The sequence below is a fragment of the Phoca vitulina genome, unplaced genomic scaffold (genome assembly GCF_004348235.1).
Source record: "Phoca vitulina isolate PV1807 unplaced genomic scaffold, GSC_HSeal_1.0 scaffold7, whole genome shotgun sequence".
NCBI lineage: Eukaryota > Metazoa > Chordata > Mammalia > Carnivora > Phocidae > Phoca > Phoca vitulina.
In genome coordinates this window covers 26873335-26897059 of record NW_022589710.1, presented here as the reverse complement: position 1 = coordinate 26897059, position 23725 = coordinate 26873335, and the positions used below count along the sequence as shown (strand labels likewise).

At 42.1% G+C, this 23725-nt stretch overlaps 1 protein-coding gene across 7 annotated transcripts in view; it reads left to right on the top strand.

The window, feature by feature from the left end:
- Positions 1–10110: 10110 nt before the first annotated feature.
- The window catches only part of DDHD1 (DDHD domain containing 1), a 96975-nt gene continuing 83360 nt past the window's right edge, over positions 10111–23725 (top strand). For all 7 annotated transcript variants that reach the window (XM_032405138.1, XM_032405136.1, XM_032405133.1 and 4 more), the window contains exon 1: positions 10111–11086. In XM_032405138.1, the coding sequence (XP_032261029.1) occupies positions 10258–11086 (829 nt within the window). In that variant the 5' untranslated portion in view covers positions 10111–10257. The remainder of the gene's footprint in view (positions 11087–23725) is intronic.

The window sequence follows — 23725 nt, the reverse complement described above, 5'->3', positions numbered from 1 at the left end:
GTGGGATAATATTTTGAGATACTAACCTAGAGTTTTCCCCCTGATAGCCACCTCCCTACCCTGTCCTCCCTACCCCCACCCAGTACTCTTAGGCCTTTCCTGGGCCCCTGCAGCTAGGACCTTCTTTATTCATCGTCTCAGCCTAGAGCCTCCGAAGCCTGCTAAGCCCTAGATCTCTGCCCACCCAGCCTAGTGTGATAGAATAGAGGCAGCTTCACAGTGTCTTCTTGCCCAGAGTGCCTGAGACGGCTTCAGGGAGGTTTCCATAGGCCACTGTGGTGCTCCAGCCGAACAGTGGTCCACATACAGCTGAGAGAGGGCTGGCAAGCCTGAAGGCTACTTGAGGTTGCGACCAGAAAGACACAACAGTGACCCACTGATCAATCATCAAAGATCAAACAGGTGCCAGGATGGATAAAGGATGACAACATAAGAGAGATGCTCCTGACTCCCACCTCCAGTCTGACTCATTGGCACAGGTGAGCACCCCAGAACTCAGACCCTGAGATTACTTTTCGACCACCCGACAGAATAGAGAAAAAGAGAGCACATTTCTTACCTAACTGCCTGTGTAGCCTGGAATGTGTACCCTCCGCATCAGTTAATAAAACAAGTCACAATTTAACCAAATAGAGAGAAAAACATTTGTTTTAAATTTTTACTTTTAATTCCAGTATAGTTAACATATGGTGTGATGTAAGTTTCAGGTGTACAATATAGTGATTCAACAATTCCATACATTGCTCAGTGCTCATCATGATCAGTATACTGAGAGAAAAACATTTTTAAAGAAACAGGAAGATAGGGCACAAGTTGGACATGGACAGAAGAAAATGGAGAGCCTCTGCCTCAAGGCATGCGAGTCACGTGGTATTTGTACTTGAATGACATGCGTAAGGATCCTCTCCCTGGAACTCCAGTGCCAGGAACTCTTGCAAGGGGAGCGCCACCCACACTCGTGTTCCAGAGGCTTCTCATAGTGGGAACTCACACATGAAGCTGGTTAGGGTTACATTTCAGTTAGTGAGAGTTACACTAGGACATTTCTTTCAGACCCAGAATTCTAAAAATTCCTTTCCAAGAAGAACACTGAAGCCTGAACACTGTAAAGGAAAGGAAAGGGTGAGGATTGGGAGAACAAAATAAAACAAGATAAAACACAAAAATAAGTGAGGACAGGAATGAAAAAATGAGAGAAGTATAGAGAGATCATGCATAAGATCATGTAAGCAGTCTCTAAGCCACATCCAATATTAACCCCACTCCCAGGACACCCCCACTAGCTCAATAGCTTTACTTTGCTCTAGGTTCACATGACATATCAATTCCATTGCTCACATCTTTGTTGGTGCTAATAATGGCATGCCAGATGCCTGCATTTGGCAAAAAGGCCAAAAGTCTTATGTAGTCCCCAACGCTGAATTTAGGAGTAGGAAAAATAATCATAAGAGGTCATAACTAGAAATGACTTTAGCTCAATTTCCTCATATGACAAATGAAAAAAAGTCACACCCTTTACAGATAAATTGTTGCCAGAGGTCAAATGTCTAGTTGGTGACAGGCCTGAGCCTAGAATCCAGGTGTCCTAATTTCCCGTGCCATACTTACTCTGCTCCTTCATCCCCACATGCTGCTATTCACGACACATCTTGAAACACATTTGCTTTCCCTGATTTCTGTCAATAGCACCAACTTTTTTTTCCTTCCATTTCTATGAAGGATGCAGTTAAGGACGGCTGAGATCAACAAGACCTACTGCATCCACCTACAAAAAGAAAGAGGGGGTGCCTCGTGGCTCAGTTGGTTAAGTGTCTGACTCTTGATTTCAGCTCAGGTCATAATCTCAGGGTTGTGGGATCGAGCCCCACATTGGGCTTGCACTCAGCAGGGTGTCTGCTTAGGATTCTCTCTCTCCCTCTCCCTCTGTCTCTCCCACTCATGCTCTCTATCTCTCTGTCTCAAATAAATAAATAAATCTTTAGAGAGAGAGAGAGAGAGAGAGAAAGTTATGATAGCCCAGAGACTCTATTTTTCCATCCCTAGAGCTCTACCTGGGAAAGTTCTGGAAAATGCTTGTAATATTAATAAATAATAATAATTTAAAAAAACCAATTCATTGGCTCTATAGTCGCTATATTAGACTATAGTCAGCTGATGTTTGGATGATAGCAGACCTCATTTGGGGAAAGGGTAAACCATCATTGCATCACCACGTCTTTGGTGAGCAATAAGGGACAGGCTTAACACACAGGAAGTAAACAAGAAATCTGGGCAGGAAAAATGGGTTTTTGCTCAATGTTATTGCCAATTAAACAGAATTGTTATTTCTTTGAAAGAAGGAAACAGTGTTTATGTTCACGTAGGCCATCTTCTAAGAAGGTTGCAATATTTTTTTTCAATATGTATCAGAAAACTCTTTGTCCTTGGAGTAAAGCCAAACTTAAGGAAGCCTCCTTACCACAGCATATCTTTGTAATTAAGGAGGACCATTAAAAATTAATGGCATAGTCATTTTAAGGAGGCTGAGAAATTGTTCATGTGTCATGGACATTGAGAAGAAAAAAAAAAACAGCAGCACTTTCTGAAAATGGAAATCCCCCAATTCTTGGTGCTGATGCTTCCTAATTTTTGTGGAAAGACAAAATTTCTTTAAAAGGACATTTCTGTTCAATTTGAAAAATGAGTTCTGGGCTGTTCTTATGTGTTATCAATTTATACAGAGTCTCATGGTACATTAGCATCACTTATCAGGCAGCTAGGTCTACCGGGAGACAGTATCATGGATGGAGGAAGTCAGTACATTATTCAGTCCTTTCTCGTGGGTTTTTCCAAAGCTAGATATCTAACGACATGCCTGTATAGACCATTTCTGGAACTGTTCCCTCATCTTTACAACAATGGTAAGGCACCATGATCTTCTTTAATCCATCCTATACCCAATTGACTAATTAATCTTCCCTTTTAAAAAAGAGAAGGGGCTGAGAGGATGTTATTCTCTTACTGGAAATCTATCCATGTCTTCCTATCATGTACAGAATAAATTCTAGCCTTGTGAACATGGCATTCAGGGTCCTCTGTGATCTGGCACAAATTTTGCTTGGCACAAAGTGGCATGCAATTATAGCTTTACTTTCTATTTTTGTTGTTGTTGTTAATATGCCAGATGGACCTTTAATCCTATTCTTTTAGCTATTTTTTAAATTCTCATTTCCTCATTTGGCAATTTTCTATTTATAACTTTTGATGGAGGTATATTAGTTTTTCCAATACATAACTAGGAACTCTCTACCAATTAAGGTTTGTAATCTTATATCAGGAATGTTTTATGACATCTTTTTCAGAGTTGTTGATGATATTGACTTATGGGTGAATTTAGAAAGTCAAAACACTTATAGCTTAACTGGTAGGGCCAGAGTTTGTTTTCCAGGCAATTCATGTCTAGAATTTCTTTGTGGATACTTTCCTTCCCACCCTTTGCCCTTGCTGTTTTCTACTAGATTCATATAGAACTACTCAGAGTTTTCTGGTTCCAGATATTTCATACATTGACATTGACCGGTCTTAAGAGGTGACCCCTTGTGCCTTTACCAATCTGATAAACTATTGAGAATTATTGGGTTAATTTAAAAAAAAAAAAAAAAAAAAAGCTGTCTTTTTCTTTCTGGGTGGCAGAACTTCCTTTGTGCTCAGGGTGCCCTCGCTGGACCCAGGCCTTAAGATTTTTGCAACCTGGGTGAGTAGAAGTGAAGAAGTTGTCATTTAAGAGTTGTAGGTTCATTTGCACCCAGAAGTGGAGACTTCTTTCTTCAACTTTGGAAGAGACTAGTAATTGTTCTTGGGAAAATCTATCAAGGTGCTTGACCTTGTTAGTAGGTTAACTTGACCACAGATGCCAGATGATCACATACTATTCCGAAACTGAAGGGGAAGTTTGAAGGGGAAACTTTATGACTCTGGGCAGAGCGGTAGTACTCTAGCTTCCAGGTGAAACATATGGCTCAGAGCTGGAAAGAGGGCTGATCCTCTCTCCTTCCCAGTCAACTTGGCACTGCTCTGGCAGGCACCCAGATGGTGGAGGCTTAGGGAGAGTCAGAAGATGGCACCTTGGCAAGGCCACCACCAATATTAGGAGGAGACAGCACCATCAGCGAGACAACAGTAAGGTTCCTTTAAGCTATTTGGAGGCCAGGAAGGGTGCATGGGTGGACACAGTGTTGCCAGGGCAAGAGAAAAGGGATATGGTGGATAGGATGATTATTGTACACAGAACAGACCATAAGCAGATATAAGCCATCCTTTGGGAAACAACAAGAAATATTTGGAAATATTCGACTAGCAATCAAGTCAATGGGGACTCAAGTGATCATCTGGGCATTAAAAACTTATTATGACTTCATTTTACACTTAGTGAAAAGCCTGGCCATACCGGTTGCACACATTTTAAGGATAAATGTATGAAGACAATGCCCCTACCTTCATCATGGAACTCAGATTATGGGTGTATGTGAGACTCTGTTAGGAAGGAAAGACCCACCATGGCAGGTCTGTTGAGGAACTATTTTAAGGCAGACTGAGCTTTGCAGTGCCTTCCCTATCAAAGTCTGAACAGTGACTTACAGAGGATGGGCCCCTGGTGGGCGCATGTGAGAATGATGACAATATCAGTATAGGCCATGGAATGAAACAAATACCTAGAAGTACCCTGGTTCAGCAGTATAGACTGAGGGGCAGTTCTGTGCAAGGCCCTGTGCCAGATGAAGCAGGAACGAAAAAAGTGCTTACAGTTGGATCGATTTAAGGAAGGTCATACCTCCAATCATTCCAGGGACTTAAGCCTGCTATTCAAATACGATGGATTGTGTTCCTCTCAAAGAAGCTCCCATAAAATAACTTCTCATTTTTTTTTTCAAAATATATTAGACATCCGCAGTATCTACGTAATGATGGTTTTCTCTTATTTGGCTTTTCCAATAATCTGTACGTGCTTATCTCTCCTGCCCCACTCTCTGTCTTCTATCTAGTTCTTCAAATCTTGGATCAGTGTGTACATGATTCTTTCTGCCTGGAATATTCTTCTGCAGCCCACCTCCACTCTCCTTTTCAGCTACCTTTTATTCACCTTTCAGATCCTGCTTTAAGCATCTCTTTTTCTGGGAGGCTTCTGTGACTGTCTCCACCCTTGCCCTCACGGGTGGGTTGGGCAACCCTCTGAGTGCTGCAACAGCACCCTTCAAGGTCTTTTCATGGCTCCTTTCAACTTTACATCTGCCTATTTGTCCATTTTCCCACTGGGCTATGAGTCCTGTCCCTAACACTGTGCTTGGCTCATACTTAATAGGCGTGCTGTATATATGTGTTCATTTCAGTTGATCTGTTGTCAGTTTCCCCTTAACAACTGTTACCCCTTGAGAGAGAGGTCATATCAATTGTCCTTTATCTTACAAGTAGGAAAATATTGCCTTACCATTATTTATAGGAGCTGAAAGATGCCACTGAAAATAAAATTCCATTTGCATCCTTTACCTCCCTAAGAATTATAATAATGAATTCCATGTTTCACCTCTGACTCAGACTACTAAGTCTTCAAATCAAACAACTCCAAGAGGGGCACCTGGGTGGCTCAGTCGTTAAGCGTCTGCCTTCGCCTCAGGTCATGATCCCAGGGTCCTGGGATGGAGCCCCACATCGGGCTCCCTGCTCCGCGGGAAGCCTGCTTCTCCCTCTCCCGCTCCCCCTGCTTGTGTTCCCTCTCTCGCTGTGTCTCTCTCTGTCAAGTAAATAAATAAAATCTTAAAAAAAAAAAAAACCTCCAAGAAAGTTTCACTTACCTTAAAATTCATTTGGTGCTAATAGGGCTCTCATAGTTTTCATGATCTTTGAAGGAGATCAGAAATTTGTAGATATCAAAGAATCTCAGAGGTCCCTGGACTCCTCGAAAGAAGATTTTTTTTTTAAGTTAGAAGTAATTCTTTTTTTTTCTTTTTTTAAAAGATTTATTTATTTATTTAAAAACTCAGCAAATTACTCAGAGTTGCACTAGTGGAAATCTCTACTGAAACATAGCTTCTTTTTCTTTTCTTTCTCACTTCTTATATGAAAATCAGAATAAACTACACATATACAATATGCTGCATCTAAGTCTTAGCAAAACTTAAGATGATCAATTACTTGTTGAAGGTAACTGATATGAATTATATACTATATATGTACTATGTATGAATTATATACTATATAGTTTGTGAATAAATGAATAGGTACTTTGGGTTTACCTCTGGTGTGAGAAAGGAAAAAATCCTGGAGCATAAAAGTCATCAAATGCATCTACAGTGGATGCATAATGTGGATCTCACAATAGTCTATGGTTATAGTCTAACTCACTTTTCTATAATAAAAGGACAGGGATATAGCCAAAAGACAGGGATAAGCCAAATCTTCTCTTTCAGATATAAACAAGCTAATGAGGATTTTGTGGCTGCCTCCATAAAGAATGCATCAATATTGTATTGATCTGCAATCTGTTTCATTTGAATATATACCTTCCATGCCATTGACCTTTATCTCCAAAAGGAATATAAAAAAATTTTTATGGGGTTTTGATAGGTACAACTTTGAGGGCAGACCTCTTACAAATCTTTAAGTAATTGCATTTGATAATTCTACATTTTAAGTGTGACTTCAATTAACATAAAAACAAAAACAAACCATCAGCAAAATAGCAGTAGACAATAAATATTTGTTGAATGAATAAATAGAAGGATGAATGACTTGATTCGTTATGTATTCCTATGTTATTTCTGCTCATGTAGCTACATTTTTATTGTAATTTGGCTTCCTCTATTGATCTGTCTTTAGGGAAAGAATGACTCCTGCGGTCATTCTGGCATTACAATTATATTCCTCAGAGGAACTAAAAAGTTGGCATTCTGGGTTTATTTAAAGATACCTCTAGACTGTGAATGCTTCACTGTAGGGCCTAGCTAGTGCCTACAACTTAGCAAATATCTAATATATGTTCAGTGAAAGTTCTCTGCTTTAGTCTAGGTTATCATTCCTTTTAATCTGTTCACCCAAAAAAAAAAACACTCTCTGCCATGGTCCGAATGTTTGTGTATCCCCCAGAAGTCATATGTTGAAATCCTAATCCCCAAGGTTATGGGCTTAGGAGGGGGGCCCTTATAAAAAGAAGCCTCACAGAGCTCCCTAGCCCCTTCTGACATGTGAAGACCCAGTAAAAAGATGACCATCTATGAGCCAGCAAGATCTCACCAAACACCAAATCTTCCAGCACCATGATCTTGAACTTCCCAGCCTCTAGAACTGTGAGAAATAAATGTTTGTTGTTTATAAGCTATCCAGCTTATGGTATTTTGTTATAGCAGCATGAACAGCTAAGACATTCTCATTTTAAGAAACTAGATAGTGATACTAAAAATAAAACATACAATAAAAATTTAAATGTAGTGGGTGGTTTATCAAACAGGAGATAGAGCAAACAGGGGTATGGTTATACGACCACCTTCTTTCTCCATTCTAAATTTCTATCAATATGCAATGGACAAAGCCATGTCAGGTGTGGGTGTGGGTTATTGGTTCAGAATAAATTACATGGCATAAGGCCTAATGGCCCAATATTTTTATACAGGTGAAAATGGATTAAAATGAACAATAGGGAAACCTTAAAAAGAGAAGAAAAGGGAAAGGTGGCATAAACTTCACCATGTAACTCTTGAGAGATGGGGAGGGAAAGATGGTCATTGTTGTCAGATAGCCCGTCATGTCTAATGGGGAAGGGAAGATAGCAGGACGTGCAGATGATGTGCTTCAGTCTTTAATAGTACAAACCACCTGGCTTTGCCTTTTTTTCTTTCCCACACCAACCAGAACTTCCTCAGGCTTGGTTCCACATCCCACTGGTTATTGCAGCAGCCTGGATCCACAAATGCCAGAAGTCTGAATCAATCATACTTATTTGGCTTATGGGAAGGAGGCTTGGTCTTGCATAATGATTAAAATACAACATAATGCTTTACATACAACTATGCATGTTCAGATATTGCGGTGTCAATTGCATACAATCGTATCAGAAGCTATACAGGTAGACTATGTTCCATCAAGAAATAGAGATATTTTAAATGTTATGATATCCCTTATTTTGAATCCCCTTTATGGTACTTACTCTACTATAATGTATCTGGGTACTTGTCTATATCCCCCACTAGAGTGTAAGGTCCTTAAAGAAGGAACTGAGTCTCTCCCATTCCCCTTTGTATTGACACCCAGAACAAAAGTGCCTGGCACATATATTAAAGCACTGTAGAATAAATGCTTTCATGGGTAGTAAATAGAACAAAGCTCATAACCAAACTTCTTATTCTGCATGTTGTCATAGAAAGACTGGAGAAGAAACCGAAAAGCAAGTATTCAGAAAACAGTATAAATGGAGATGAGGGCTCTGATCTTAGATGCTTTGAATCAGGGCTGCCGTGTCCAGTTGGGCATGTTGTTCACCACATAAAATTATCATTTGGGCGAGGGCACAAATTGGAGCAAATATCCAGCCCATGCTCTGCTTTCTAAGCCATGAACTTCAGCACTATTCCATATGTTGTATTGCACACAGGAAACAATGCCCTTTCTTTCAAATTCATATAGCACTGCACAAGCTAGAGACAGCCATGCTTTAAATTATGACTTAATCTCTAACAGATTAGGTCACAGGGCAAGAAAAACTGCCCCACTGATCTGATTCTCCACAAGAGGAGTAAAAGAAACAGTGTAGACTGTCTGGTCATGAATTGAGAACACTGAGGTTGGAGATTGTTTTTCTCTGGATTCTCAACATAGGATAGGGTGTTGCGCTTATAAAATTAAACTTTTTTTTGGGCGCCTGGGTGGCTCAGTCGTTAAGCGTCTGCCTTCAGCTCAGGTCATGATCCCAGGGTCCTGGGATCGAGTCCCACATCGGGCTCCCTGCTCGGCGGGAGGCCTGCTTCTCCCTCTCCCACTCCCCCTGCTTGTGTTCCTGCTCTCGCTACCTCTCTCTCTGTCAAATAAATAAATAAAATCTTAAAAAAAAAAAAATAAATAAATAAAATAAAATAAAATTAAACTTTTTTTGTAATATAAAATAACTACACAGTGGAGGTTCAGCATTCAACCTGATCCCAGAAAGTGAGCTACAGAGTCAGGCATAAAGAACAGGAAGAAACCATGAAGATCATAGAATTCCACTGCTGGAAGACACTTTAGAGATCATCTGGTCCAATAATCACTTCATTTTACAGATGAGGAAACCAAAAAGATCAAGATGAAGTGACTTGCCTGTGGTTAGTAAAACTAAGTCTAGGACCCAGTGTTTTCTGGCTTTCAATATAATAATCAATCACAACTGGCTGCACTCGCCATCAATTATAATCAACATTGATTGTGCACCCGTTGTGTAGGAGAGGTTGAGACATACGGACTCGGTCTCCATCAAAGGCCTTACAGTGAGGTTGCGAAAGCAGGAAATAAGTATTTAAAATTACACAATAATAGGAGGTGGCCTATGAAGGAAGGTTTAGACTCAGGTTTCTGAGAGGGGATGGTGATGTCAACATTAGGATCACTGGCATGGGCTGTAATGCCTTTGTGTGGGCCGACAGTTCTGGAGGGACCAGAGCTAGGTGACTGAGAAGTTCCCAGATGAGGAGCTAAGGTCACAAAAGCAATGTCAGGAGAACCCAACTTCCTGGGGCCCTCTCCTGTAGCTTAAGCCCTTGGGCTCATGACCCAGAATACAAGGCTGCGTGGGATATCAAGCCTCTCCTTATCTGGGCTCTGACCCCTAGAAAGGCGGGGGCCGAGGCAGGTGTGCAGGGAGAGGAGAGGGGAGGCGGAAGACAATTGAGGCATCTGAGGAGTTGCAGATGCCCTGAGCGGACCCATCACCGGAGGCCTGAGAGAAGAGCCAGGCTGTTCGCACGAGGCCTGAGCTGATAAGAGGCTTCCGGGGCGGCGCGCGCGGCCGGCGGGGCGGGGCCGGGGCCAAGCACCGCCCACGTCGGGCTGCGCAACAATGGGGCGGGCGGTGGAACGCGGCTGCGGCTGCCGCGGGCCTCGGGGGGGCGGAGCCACCGCCGCTGCCTCCGCAGCCCCGGTTGGGATTTGAAAGATTAAAAACTACCGGTGGAGAGGGCGACGGCGTTGAATGTGCGGCGGAAGCGCTGGGGGTCACGGCTTGGCGCAGGGCCGGGCAGCCGGCGGCGTCTCCACACCATGAATTACCCGGGCCGCGGGTCCCCGCGGAGCCCTGAACATAACGGCCGTGGCGGCGGCGGCGCAGCCTGGGAGCTGGGCTCGGATGCGGAGCCGGCCTTCGGCGGCGGCGTCTGCTGCTTCGACCACCTGCCCGGCGGGGACCTGGGCGACGGCGAGGTGCCCCTGGCCCTGCTGCGCGGGGAGCCCGGGTTGCACTTGGCGCCGGGCGCGGAGGACCACAACCACCACCTGGCGCTGGACTCCTGCCTCAGTGACGAGAACTACGACTTCAGCTCCGCGGAGTCGGGCTCCTCGCTGCGTTACTACAGCGAGGGCGAGAGCGTCGGCGGCGGCAGCTCCTCATCGCTGCACCCGCCGCCGCAGCCGCCGCTGGTCCCGTCGAGCGCGGGGGGCAGCGGGGCGGCGGGAGGAGGGCTCGGGGAGAGGAAGCGCACCCGGCCTGGCGGAACGGCCGCCAGGCACCGCTACGAGGTGGTGACGGAGCTGGGCCCCGAGGAGGTTCGCTGGTTCTACAAGGAGGACAAGAAGACTTGGAAGCCCTTCATCGGCTATGACTCGCTCCGCATTGAGCTCGCCTTCCGAACGCTGCTGCAGGCCACGGGTGGCCGACCCCGGGCCGAGAACCCGGACGGCGACCGTGTGTGCGGCCGGGCCTCCAGCTCTGGGGAGGACGAGGACGAGGACCGCGTCTGCGGCTTCTGCCCGCGCGCTGCGGGGCACGAGCCCGAGATGGAGGAGCTGGTGAACATCGAGCGGGTGTGTGTGCGGGGCGGCCTCTACGAGGTGGATGTGACCCAAGGAGAGTGCTACCCGGTGTACTGGAACCGTGAGTAGCCGGCCCGGGGGAGGGAGCGGGACGGGCTGCTTCTGGGGCGGACGAGCCCCCGGGTGGGTTTGGGACTTGACCGCCGCGGAGAGCGAGGCGCTTGAGGCCTGGCGTTTGGTAGGAGCAGGGTGGAGATTAGACCCGCAGAGCCGGCAGGTGAAGGGTAAACGAGCAGATGGCAAAATCCAAGCCCCCTGGGGTTCAGAAGGAGAAGATTGCTGTCATGGTAGCGCTTCCTGGGTGAGCTGGGTGCTGCTGCCATCCCCTGGAGGTGATCCAGGAACGGATGCCCAGCCCGGAGGTTTAATTTCGCGATCCTGCCTGAGCTTTGTCCACCTGGGGATCTGATTCGGTCTCATTTACCTTGAACTGCCTATGATTTAAAGAGCAATCTGTCCTCTGAAGTGGGAATGTTTGAGATGATGTGCACGAGAATCAACAGTTCAGTTATGGACTCAGGAAAAAAAACATTAATCCCAGGCGGGAAAGGAAAGGAGATAGGTTGTTTCCACCGGGTGCGTTCGGGAGAAGTGGAAAGCACTGTGTGAAGCGTTGCTGGCAAATGGGTCCGCTGACTCTCTGTGGAATATTCGTTCTTACGTTCTTGTTTACATATTCTCAGTTTGCTTCTTCTTTTTTTTTTTTTTTTTTATGTTATGTTGCTTCTTAACCTTGAAAAATTACTGAGGCTTATGCCTTGGGTTTCCTCATCTATAAAATAGAGATAATTGTATCTATCTTGTGGAGTTGTGGAGATTAAATGAAATAAGGTACCTAACTGGCTTGAAACTGTGCTTGGCACAAGTGTGATTTATAAGTGTTAACAGTAGGTTCTTACTCAATTAGACAGCAACACAATTTTTGTAATTAAATTCGGTAAAAAGCAAATGTTACATATGTAATATGTAATAGATATTCTACTGTGACAGAAACTATTGGCCACCAGTAATTTGTAGTATATAGGTTTAGTTTTTATGGACCTAGTGCTCTAACTCAGATATCTGTCTTCATTGGTTGTCACTAGCCTTAGGTCTTCCATACATTTTACAGTATTCTGTCTTATGCTAATATATACTGATGATTTAGCTTCCTTTCTATATGTCTAGCAATCTATGGGCAGAGCCCACCTTTATCTTCATACTCTCATTGGGCCTGGTGCAGTAGATATTTAATAGGTATTGAACTGCACGAGTGATTCTGATAATGTTAAAACATATGTGAAGCATGAGTCACTAAGATAGCAATTATAGTGTGTGTCAAATCAAATAAAATAAGCGTAGCAGAAAATTTAATTTCTTACTACACTTATGGATGACATTGAAAGCATTTGTTAACATTTTCATAAGACCAGATTCATATGGGATTTGTCACATCACTCCTTTTGATTACAAGCTCACTAAGGTTAGAGTATGTTTGCATTCACTTATTCATTTATTCATTCATTCAGCTTTTCATTTGTGCCAAGTATTTGTATGTGCATAATACAGTAGTCTCATGAAGGCATTAGGAAAGGTAGAAAAGACTATCCTTACCCTTCAGGAGTTTCCCATTTAGTCTTTTCTTCAAATGTCCTAGACATCACTCTAGATTTTTTTTCCTTTGAATATAGAAAAGGACTTGGTGGAGCAGGAAAGTTGGGTAAAATGCAGGGCATCCTTGGAGAGGAGTCTGGAGACCAAAGGATGAATCCTACCCTTAAATCGACTGAAGTATATTTACCTAGAATATTGTGTATTCTTTTGGTTTATGGTAAAATTGTGTTTTTGTTAAAGATTTTATTTATTTGAGAGAGAGAGAGCATGAGAGAGAGATCATGAGCAGGGTAGGGGGTAGAGTAGAGGGAGAAGCAGACTCCCCACTGAGCAGGGGAGTCTGTATGAGGATCCCAAGACCCTGGGATCATGACCTGAGCCAAAGGCAGATGCTTAACCCACTGAGCCACTCAGGCGCCCTATGGTAAAATTGTTAATGCTTGCATAGTGCTTTACTGTTTATAAAGTGATTTTTCACATTATTTCATAGTGATACCAAATTAATGCTAACATTCTATTCATGAAGAAATAGGCTCAGTAAAATTAATGAACTTGTCCAAGGTTATTCGGCTAGAAAGTGGTAAAGCATTTTAGAGTCTACTGGGGGAATAGGTGTGGTGTCCAAAGAGCATCTGACACACCACCCAAGGGTGAGGGTATCAGGAAAGCGTTCCAGATAATGTAAGACTGAATCCTAAAGGATGAATTTAATCAAGCAAAAAAAAAAAAAAAAATGGGGAGATGCAGGGAAAGGCGTTCCAGCCAGATGGGGTAATGTAAACAAAGACACAGAAGCATGAAAATGCACGGCATTTTGAGGAAATTAAGGCTGCACCTGCAGGGGCCAAGACACACAGCGTAGGCGTGGGTTTTTTTTTTTTTTTTAAGATTTTATTTATTTATTTGACACAGAGAGAGAAAGCACAAGTAGGCAGAGAGGCAGGCAGAGAGAGAGGGAGAAGCAGGCTCTCCACTGAGCAGGGAGCCGGACATGGGGCTCGATCCCAGGACCCAGGGATCATGACCTGAGCTGAAGGCAGCCGCTTAACCGACTGAGCCACCCAGCTGCCCCGGGTAGGCGTGGGGTTTGACCACCACAGAGACAGAGGCGTTTGGTCAAAGACAGGAGGAGATTATGAAGGGTACCTGCTATGAATGGTGCATTTGGAGAGTAGTTAGGAAAGGAACAAGAGTAGATATGCAGTGCTAAGGACTTTGGACTATATCCTGTGAGTATTAAGAAACCAAATAATTGAAGGTTCTCTGTTACTTAGGTGATTAGTGACAACACAAAGGTTGAATTGTAGAGTTGGGGTATATCATTAGAATGGTAGTGTCCTAAATCAAGAAAGAAACCGTGAAGGCCTACAGAAGTTAACCTGAAAGGAAATGTGGACTTAGTCTTCTCAAATCTTTTCAAAAGCAGATAGCCAATTATAACTTATAAATAAATTTTTGTTAACTCGCATAACAGCAACACTTATTTCCACTCCATTTTAGCATTTTCTAAATAGTTTTCTACAGTATACAATCCTGTGGGTGTCCCAGGCCTTCATATGAACTACAATGAAAACAAAATGGTGCTTGTTGTCCCTCATTGACCACGTCTCGCAAAATCCCATGTCACTTTGCTCTAATTGGTTCTTCAGGTCTGTCTGTATTATATAAGTTTTCATACCTTCTCGTGAGTGTTCAATCCCAGTATGGTCTCTTCAGCTTTTGCAGCTTTTGACTTCCTTCTCATTTTACTTTTCTTTTTTAATTCCTCTGGAAGCTTTCTGAAGAATGAAATGAAAGTTAAAAAAAAAAAAAAACTTCAAAAAGTTCCTACAGAGTGGTGGTATAGGATTCCAATGGTCATTTAGGCTTTTGTGACCTAGTTGAACCCACTGCATCTGGGTGTCGTGGACAATAAGTTAGCTATGCCTAGTCTAGAAGTAAGGTGTAATTTATATTTGCGCTTCCTTTTGAACTCTTTTTTTTTTTATTTATTTATTTGACAGAGAGAGAGAGAGAGAGAGAGCACAGGCAGGGGGCGTGGCAGGCAGAGGGAGAGGGAGAAGCAGGCTCCCCGAGGAGCAGGGAGCGCGACCCGGGGCTCGATCCCAGGACCCTGGGACCATGACCTGAGCCGAAGGCAGTCACTTAACCAACTGAGCCCCCCAGGCACCCCTTCCTTTTGAACTCTTACTAACAGACAAAATTTGAACTAATTTGGGGTATATGAATCAGAAGGGGAATAGAATTTGTCTTCTATAGATAGGAAGCCCATATTATTACATGAGAAAAAAGAATTATCATTTTATTGTCTGTTTAGATATTTTTCTTACTGCATGTAGACATTTTAGATAAAAATTGATTCTTGCTGAGTAATGGCTAAGTGAATTCCCTTGCTCCCCCTCTTCTTCCTAAGCTACTTGTAGCCATCTCATAGGCTTGTTTCGAGAATTGTTATATAGAACATGCCTGGTTGGCACAAAGTACTAGGTGTTAACTATATCTATGTGGATCTCAGAAAACGATCATCCTTACTTGTAGAAACTCACGTGAAGGTTCATAAGGCTGACCAGTGCAAAACTGTCAAGTACAGGGTTTGTTGTTACTGGCCTGTACCTCACCATAGGTGAAAGAATGTTTGTAAAGAATATTAGCAGGTAAGTGGCCCTATTTAGTAACAGTAATAGTAACAGTGGTAGAAAGGTATAGGGAACATTATGGAGATACTTGATGAATAGTCTCATAGCAATTCTTATGGCAGTGATGTGTGCATTGTACACTAGGGAGTATGTAATTTCCATTTATTGACTAAAGTTATTTGACCAAATATTTATATGAATGTGTAGTTTCTTCCCCCTCCCCCACTTTCTGATATGCTTGCATTATTATCATTCTAAACCATTTTCAAACACTTAAGAAATTAACCAGTCTGCATGATATATTGAAGAAAAACTAATATTCCCACCAAAATGAGGTGGAAAAATAAGGGCTTTTCCTGCAAGGACCCAAATTAAATGGTGTTTATTAACTTGGCATACCTGTAACCATCTCTTCGGTCTTTTTCATTTAAGGGTTAATAACCTTAACAATTAATAATCCTTTATGAGGCACAGGGTATCGTGGGAAAGTAATGGGAGTCCAAGCTGGGAGAAGTCCCTCTTTCTTGATCAGTTTCTGCCTCCAGTAAAGCAGAACTATAGGGAATGGAGACCAGGGATTGACACGCCTGACTCTGAAAAAGTGTTAGAGTCTTTTCTATCTCTTTTTAACTGTATTGTCTCCCACTAGCCTGGACTGGAAAGCAGCCTTGGGCTGCATTGGAGCCCTGGCTGCTCAGGTTTGCAGAATCCTGGCAGAAGTCTTCTGAGAACCCTGTTCTAGACTGAGAACCCTGTTCTAGCCCAAGCCTGCTTTAGACTGCATTTTTCAGCAATCTACTGAAAGAGCACAAAGATATGAATGACACTGAGTGATATGTATGGAGGGCAGGACTTGGCACAATCTGATCAAGGCATTCAGGACTTTTCTTCCCCTTTACGTTGGACCATTACTTTAAAACTGATTTCATATCAGTTATTGATCCACCTTGTTTGTATATGGCTCAAATGTAATAATGCATGTTGTACAGGTGCTTTATATAAATGTTCAGAGTAATTGGTACGTCTGTCTTTACTCCATCTGTCACCCCCTTCTTTTTTTTTTTTCTTCTTTTACTATTTTTTCATAAAAGAGAACTTTTGTACTGTTCCTTCTTCCAAATCTTATTTCCTGGGTCTTTTTATCTCCACATCACACTCTGAAGTTTCTGCTTTGTCAAGATCTGACGCCTGGAACCCGAGAGGTGATCCTTTTCTGATCTGGGGGGAAAAGAAAGCTGGATGTTCTGGTCATGGAATCCTCTGAGATTATAGACACTGAGTGAGGACAGTAGGGGGATGGAAAGGAGAGAAGGAAATGGGGACTATACTCACAGGAAACCTAAAGTGATTATTGGCAGAAGAGGTAAGGAGGTAGACAGTTCTAGAATCCCTGATTGTTGGGCAATCTAAGTCCTTTATATTTTCATGAGTGTGATAAAATTTAAACTGTACATGTTATCAAGAAAAACTTCAACACTGATAAAGGGTATAGGCACCAGTTTCTTCTTTTTTTGCCATAATACATTTCTAAAAGCTCAGTTAAAAAGTAGAACAAGGAAAAACATCATTTTTTAGAGCCAGTAGATATAACTTACACTTCTACTCTTTTGAATCTGCTTTGGTAGGGGGAAATTATGCCCACAAAAAGATTTGAATCACTGACAAATGAGTGGATTAATGGGATGAAAAGCATAATAAAGATACTTTTTGATACCCCCGGATTAGGGGACAGGTAAAATTTAAGATGGTGAGAAGATTAGGGGACAAGTGACATTCAAGATTGTAAAAACTGCTGCCCATGGTTTACTGTCAGGATTGCCCGTGCGAGAGAACTAAAGCAAAACGGTGGAAGTATTGATATGATCATGTAAAAGTAATTCTGTTTTATGTACTGCTTTCTAACTTTGCCAGATTGCCGTTACAAGAATAAGTTATATACTCATTAGTATTTGTTCTAATGTGTTATCGCATTAAGCTATATCTAGATAATCTTTATAATCATTGCTCTTGTATGTTTAAATAAAATCTGTTGAATGACTTTTGGGGCCAGGCCAGCCTTTGGAAATTACATTGTTATTGGTACTTCTGTACCCCAAGACCTCAGGTAGCTAGAAATCTTAGAGAAATGTAAATTCTGTCTGAATGGGTATCTTTTCCAAATTAGTTGAGAGTTAAGCTTTTATTTGGTAAAGGGTGACTTTAACTATGTGAGTGGAAATCTCTCTAACGTTACTATTTCTCCTTTTGGCCACTTCTCAGTGAACCATCAGGATAGTCCTTGAGACACATGATGTGGGACAAAGAGCTGGATTAACTGTGCCAACACATAAATCTTCTAGATCATATGGCATAGAATGTGCTGCTCAGTAACTTCAGATGATGCACGGGGAGCCTACTTAGAATTCCTTCTGAGCCTTCCCGTAGATAGAGTTAAGTGTAGTTCCACCTTTATTTTACTATTTATTACAAATGATCAACTTTCATTTCTTTTTTTTTTTTTTTTAAAGATTTTTATTTATTTATTTGCGAGAGAGAGAATGAGAGACAGAGAGCACGAGAGGGAGGAGGGTCAGAGGGAGAAGCAGACTCCCCACTGAGCAGGGAGCCCGATGTGGGACTCGATCCCGGGACTCCAGGATCATGACCTGAGCCGAAGGCAGTCGCTCAACCGACTGAGCCACCCAGGCGCCCCTTTTTTTTCTTTTTTTTTTTTTTTTAAAGATTTACAAATGATCAACTTTCAGTTAGCATTTTATTGGCTGAATTCATTTTTTTTCTTCGCATTCTATAGAATTGCTTCTAGGTAAGCCCAGGGTATCCCCTGTCCACCTGACTCACCCACCTAGAGCTTCAGTAAAGCTTGCATTTTAACATCTGATGTGTTTTAACATTAAGTACCCCCAAGTTTGTTTATGCTTTAGAAAACAAAATCTTTGCTGTGAATCAAAAGACAGTCATTGGAGAGAGAGAGTCTACTTGAAAGAAATGGTTGAGGAGCGCTCAAAGTGAGGAAAGCGCAGTATGGCTGTTGAAGCACTTCTAACGGCACTCACTCTGCCATGCCGGCTGTCCCACTGCCGAAATGAAGCCTTACCGTATGGTTAGCGCTAAATGAGGCCGGTATGCATGTCTGTGAGGTTTATGAACAGATGCTTGCCTTCGCTTGGCATTTTCATTGTATAGCTAACCGCTCTTACTCTTATTTAAGATTAGCCCCACTACCCATAGTTGTCCTCTTTTGTCTTTAGCTAGAAAAAAATTGGGACCTTATATTTTAGAATATCTTTTTGGATATAGTTTATTTTTATTTTTAACCTGTTTACTATTTAGCCTGTTATTTTGTGTAAGCTACATTACATAGTACACTTTTTTTGGTGGGCAAGAAAGGTGTTACTGTACTTCACATATAACGAATGTTCCTAATCCTGGAATACTGGTCTGAATCGTTTGGAATTCTGATTGCCTGACAAGATTCTGTCTTTCACGGGCAGATCTAGAACCCATCAAAGTATATGGTAGATCACCATATACACCATATACATACATATACACCATAAAGGGTAGACCTGGCTTACTTCATGTGTTTTCAGATCAACTCTTACCCCACCTCAGGTCATCGGTTTTTATCTCTTCCACTCCCAGTTCAGTTCTTACTGGTTTTTCTAGAGAGGCAGCCCTGTGTCGTGTTTATGAATGTAAATGATCGCTGGTGGCAACTGTCTGGGCCAGAATCCCAGCTCTTCCATATACTGTCTGTGTAACTTTGGGCAACTTAAATTCTCTGTGCCTCATTTCTTCTATAAAATGTGCTTCATAGCACCTGCCTCTTAGGATTGTTGACGTAAATGTGTCATAATATTCAGAGATCTTGAAACCTCTCACGATGTTCTAAATGTAAGTTCTAAATAACAGCTGTTATTACTTCTCCATTTTCCTGCCTCTTCTGTCCTTGTAAATTTACAACCCACTTGACATTCTTGGCTTTCAACTCTCCTATTTCAATTTGCAGTCTCTTTCCTGACCTAGCCTTTTCTTGGCCTTGACTCTCGGTAATCGACTCTCGATTAGGCACAGCCCTAGAACCTCTTGTGAACTGTTGCCTGCCCCTGTGAGAAACTGTCACTGATTTTTGCCCCAGAAGGAGCTGTAGTGTCTTGAGTTTTCCTGGTTTGTGCACCAGAGGTGTGCACCATTCTCTTAGAGATCTAGTGCCTGTGGGAAAGGAGGAATTCTTTCTCATGCAAGTATTCTGAGTTCTTGAGCATCTACTTTTTTTGGTATGCAGATCCTGTCAGCAGCTGTGGGAGGTACTGACTTCATCCCCAAAGCTCATTTAGGACATCTCTACCAGCTACCAGGACTTTTGATACAATAGAGAATTCTACAGCTTTCGAAAGGCTGCTCAGTTTTCAGTTGAGGCAGAGCCAGTAGTGTTCTTGGTCCTTTGCCATGTTGGCAAGAAAGGAATGGCCCATAATTCCTTTTACAGTGGAGACCTCAACATGAAAACTTGGAAGGAATCGATTCCTCTTAATTGACCTGCAGTTGAACCAGTAGCCGTAGGAGTGGCAGCTAGGTTCTGGCACCTCGTGCAAAAGCCAGCTTCAAATCAGAAGCTACCTTTTAGTCCAGGGATTTGAAGCAGCCATCCCTTACCAGCATTGGCAGTAAAAGCTGCGTGGGCTCAGAAAACAGATCTTTGTTGCCAAATTCCCTTAGTCTGAATCCTTGATTTATCATAGCCATATGACTTTAGGCAAGTTATAATCTCTTGATGGTCCAGTTTCAATTTTGTAAGTGGGGACAGTAATGCCCGCTTCACAAGGTTATTATAAAGATTCTGTTAAAATACACATAGAGTACTTAGCATGCTTCAAGAAGCGTTAGCCATTATATTTCAGCCAGGCTGATATATTGGCTCTTCAACTAGAAGCCTAGCTTCTGGAAATTAAAAAGCGTGTGGTTGGCCTGTTTTATTTGTGAGAAAGAAGAATGTGAATCTATGGCTCGACCAAAATTACTTCACCCTGTATTTGATGACCATATACACATATAACGTACCTACACACATAGTCCCTCATTCTTCCTTTCCCCTTCTCCGTCACCCTTTTCTATATGTACACCTATGTGTTCATCGTAAAGCGGCTTAATCTTACCCCCACCAATCCCTCCAAGAGTTCTGGGAATCACAATGAAGTATCACATTGCAGGCACCTTAATTCCTCTTGTAGACTCTGGCACTGAGCAAAATGAAGACCTTTCCATATGGTGAGGACAGTGACATACATTTCAGCCTTTGAATTGCCTCTATTGGGTTCTGTTGCCTAAGGAATGGCATCCTATCTTAGACCAGTAGTTTGCAGATTTCATTGAGCTGAGAAGATTGTTAAAAACTGTCGATTTTTAGATCATCCTTGGAGATTAGATGCAACAGAGCTGGGCCCGGGGCCTGAGAATCTTCCTCCTTAATAGGTATCTCAAGTAATTCTGATAGGGGGGCGTTATAGACCTCAACATTGATAACCCTGTTAATTAACTCCTCCAGTCTAAATGGCTCACAAATGCCTCATCCTAGGTTGTCTTCCTTTTCCATCAGAGATTACCAATTCAGCCAGTCCGAGGCTGTATTTCATGCAATTTGAGAGGAACCAGCCTTCCACCCACAAATTGGTTTATCTTTATTTCATCTTTTTCTTTTACCTGTGTCTGCTCTGCGCTTCCAATTTAAAATTTCTGTATTTATGGTGATTTTCTGTAAATTCATTCTATCAATTATTGAGGAGGGTGACATACCCAACTTTAATTGTGGATTTGTTTATTTTTGTAGTTCTGTTGGTCTTGGTTTCATGGATTTTGAAGCTCTATTGTTAGGTGCATACACATTTAGGATTATTATATCCTTGTGATGAAATAAAGCCTTCGTCATTTTATAAAGGCCCGCTTTATCTCCGGTTTATTTCTTATATTGATGTCTACTTTGATACTAGTTTAGACACTCCCAACCTTCTTTTGATTTAATATTTGCATAATATGTCTTATTTTACTTTTAAACCCCTATGTGTCTTTCCTGTCTTAGATGTTGCTTGGTAAATTCCATTCTGAGAAGTGCTGACTTTTATTTGGTGTTGTAGGCCATTTATATATTTAATATGATTAATGCTAAATTTGAGTTTAAATTGACCATTTTGCTAGTTGTTTTCTGTTTGTCCCATTCTTTTTTTTTTTTAAAGATTTATTTATTTATTTGAGAGAGAGAGGGGTGGGGGAGGAGCAGAGGGAGAGAATCTTCAGGCTGACCCCCCCACCCCCCCACTGAGCAGGGAGCCCGATTTGGGTCTCAATCCCAGGAGTCATGAGATTATGACCTGAGCCAAAACCAAGAGCCAGACGCGTAATGGACTGGGCCACCCAGGCACCCCTGTCCTATTTATTCTTTGTTCCTTTTTTCCTTCTCTTGCCTTCTTTTGGATTAAGTTTTTGTTATGATTCTCTTTTATTTCCATTACTAGCTTTTAGAGATACCTTTTTCATATTTATCCTGCTTGGTGTTCTCTGAGCTTTTTGGATTACAATTACACATGTATTAGATAGTTTGTTATTGTCTCCCAGCTCTTGGATGCTCTATTCTGTTTTTTAATTTTTCCACCACTTTTCTGTGTATGTGTTTCAGTTTGGGTAGTTTCTGTTGACTTCTAAGTTCACTGATTCTTTCCTCAGCTGTGTTGAGTCTGCTCATGAATCCATCAAAAGTATTCTTTCTCTCTCTTCCTGTGTTTTTAATTTCTAGCATTTTTTATTCTTTCTTGTAGTTTCGATCTCTGTGCTGAAATTATCCTTGTGATTATACATGTTGCCCACCTTTTCTACTACAGCCTTTAGCGTATTAATCATAGTTATTTTAAATTCTCTAATAATTCCAACATCTGGGACATCTCGGATCTAAGTCTGTTATTTTGTCTATTGCTGATATGTTTTCTTTCTTTTTCATATGTCTCAACTTTTTATTGAAAGCTGGACATCTTCTATAGGACAGTAGATAATTAGTCTAGAAATAGGCACACCTTATCTTTTGCTCAGCCTTTCGTATGGGAGGTTGATCAGTCAGTCTATTTGGGAGTTGAGCTGGGTTTGGATTTTGTCACTATAGTTGTTATCATCAGTGCCCCAGAGGCTTCAAAGTTGCCTGGCATTACCTTGTATTTAGGGTGGGGACTGGTTTGCCAGAGGGTTTTTCTCTATGCTGTTACCGCCCCTCAGCAGTAGATTAAATGCTTGCTATATTGGTGATGGTGGTCAGAGAGTGGAGACAGTACATTCTCTGTTGTTCTGATTCAGCCTCATTCTTAGGTACAGTGTCTCTGAGTCTTGAGAGTGGGTCCTTTTCAGTGATTCTGCCTCTACCCCAGCTATAGGATACCTCATGGTCTAGGGGCGCCTGGGTGGCTCAGTCGGTTAAGCGTCTGCCTCTGGCTCAGGTCATGATTCTGGGGTCCTGGGATCGAGCCCCACATTGGGCTCCCTGCTCAGCGGGGAGCCTGCTTCTCTCTCTCCTCCCGGCTCGTGTTTTCTCTCGCTATCTCTGTCTCTCTCTCAAATAAGTAAATCAAATCTTAAAAAAAAAAAAAAAAGGAACCCTCATTGTCTAGACCCAAGATAGTGCCTTGCCCCTACACCAAGGGTAGGTTTTCTTTTTCCTAGTGCCTTTTCCCAGCTGCTGTGGGTCTTCATCTATGCCCTAAAAGCAACAGTGTTTTTTGTCCTTCTAATAATAGCTTTAAGGCTTTTGTTCCATGGGTGAAGTAGGAAGGATCCAGGCAAGGCGTCACACTTTTCCCATAGCTGCTGCTGTTCCCTCCCCCCAGGCCTGCACCATGCACCTTTTTCAGGTTTCTCATCCTTGTCCCAATCTTTCTTAGAACTCCTGGTAAAATCTTTGAAGAAGAATGTATAAGGGGTGCAGTTACTCTGTTACTGAAGCCCCAGGGATTCTGTACTCCACTGTAGCCTCCCTTACGTTTTTTAACAATTTGTTTAAAAATTTAACTGAAATCTTTTTACTCACTTTTATGACATCTGGTATCTCCCCCGCAGTAAGCAAGTACTCCTATCTAGTTCCTCCCTGTCTTAGATATCGTAGTAGTTAGTTGCTCTGTGACTTCAGGTATCTGAAGGATTTGAGGAAAATTACAATTTTGGATATTAAATGTGTTTTTTGTTTGTTTTAAGGGTAGGAAAAAGAAATGCTGTTTTAGCTTTTCGCATTCTAAGCAAAGGCTGAAATTCAGTTATACTTGTTTGTTTTTATTTTTGTAGTGGTTACCTAGGATTTTCAGTATGCAGCTTTAACAGCTGAACTCTAGAAATTACGCTGTCACTTCATGTAGAGTGAAAGAACCTTATTAGTGTATTTTCATTTATCCCTCATTACTTTTTGCTACTGGTATACATTTTACTTGTACATATGTTATAAA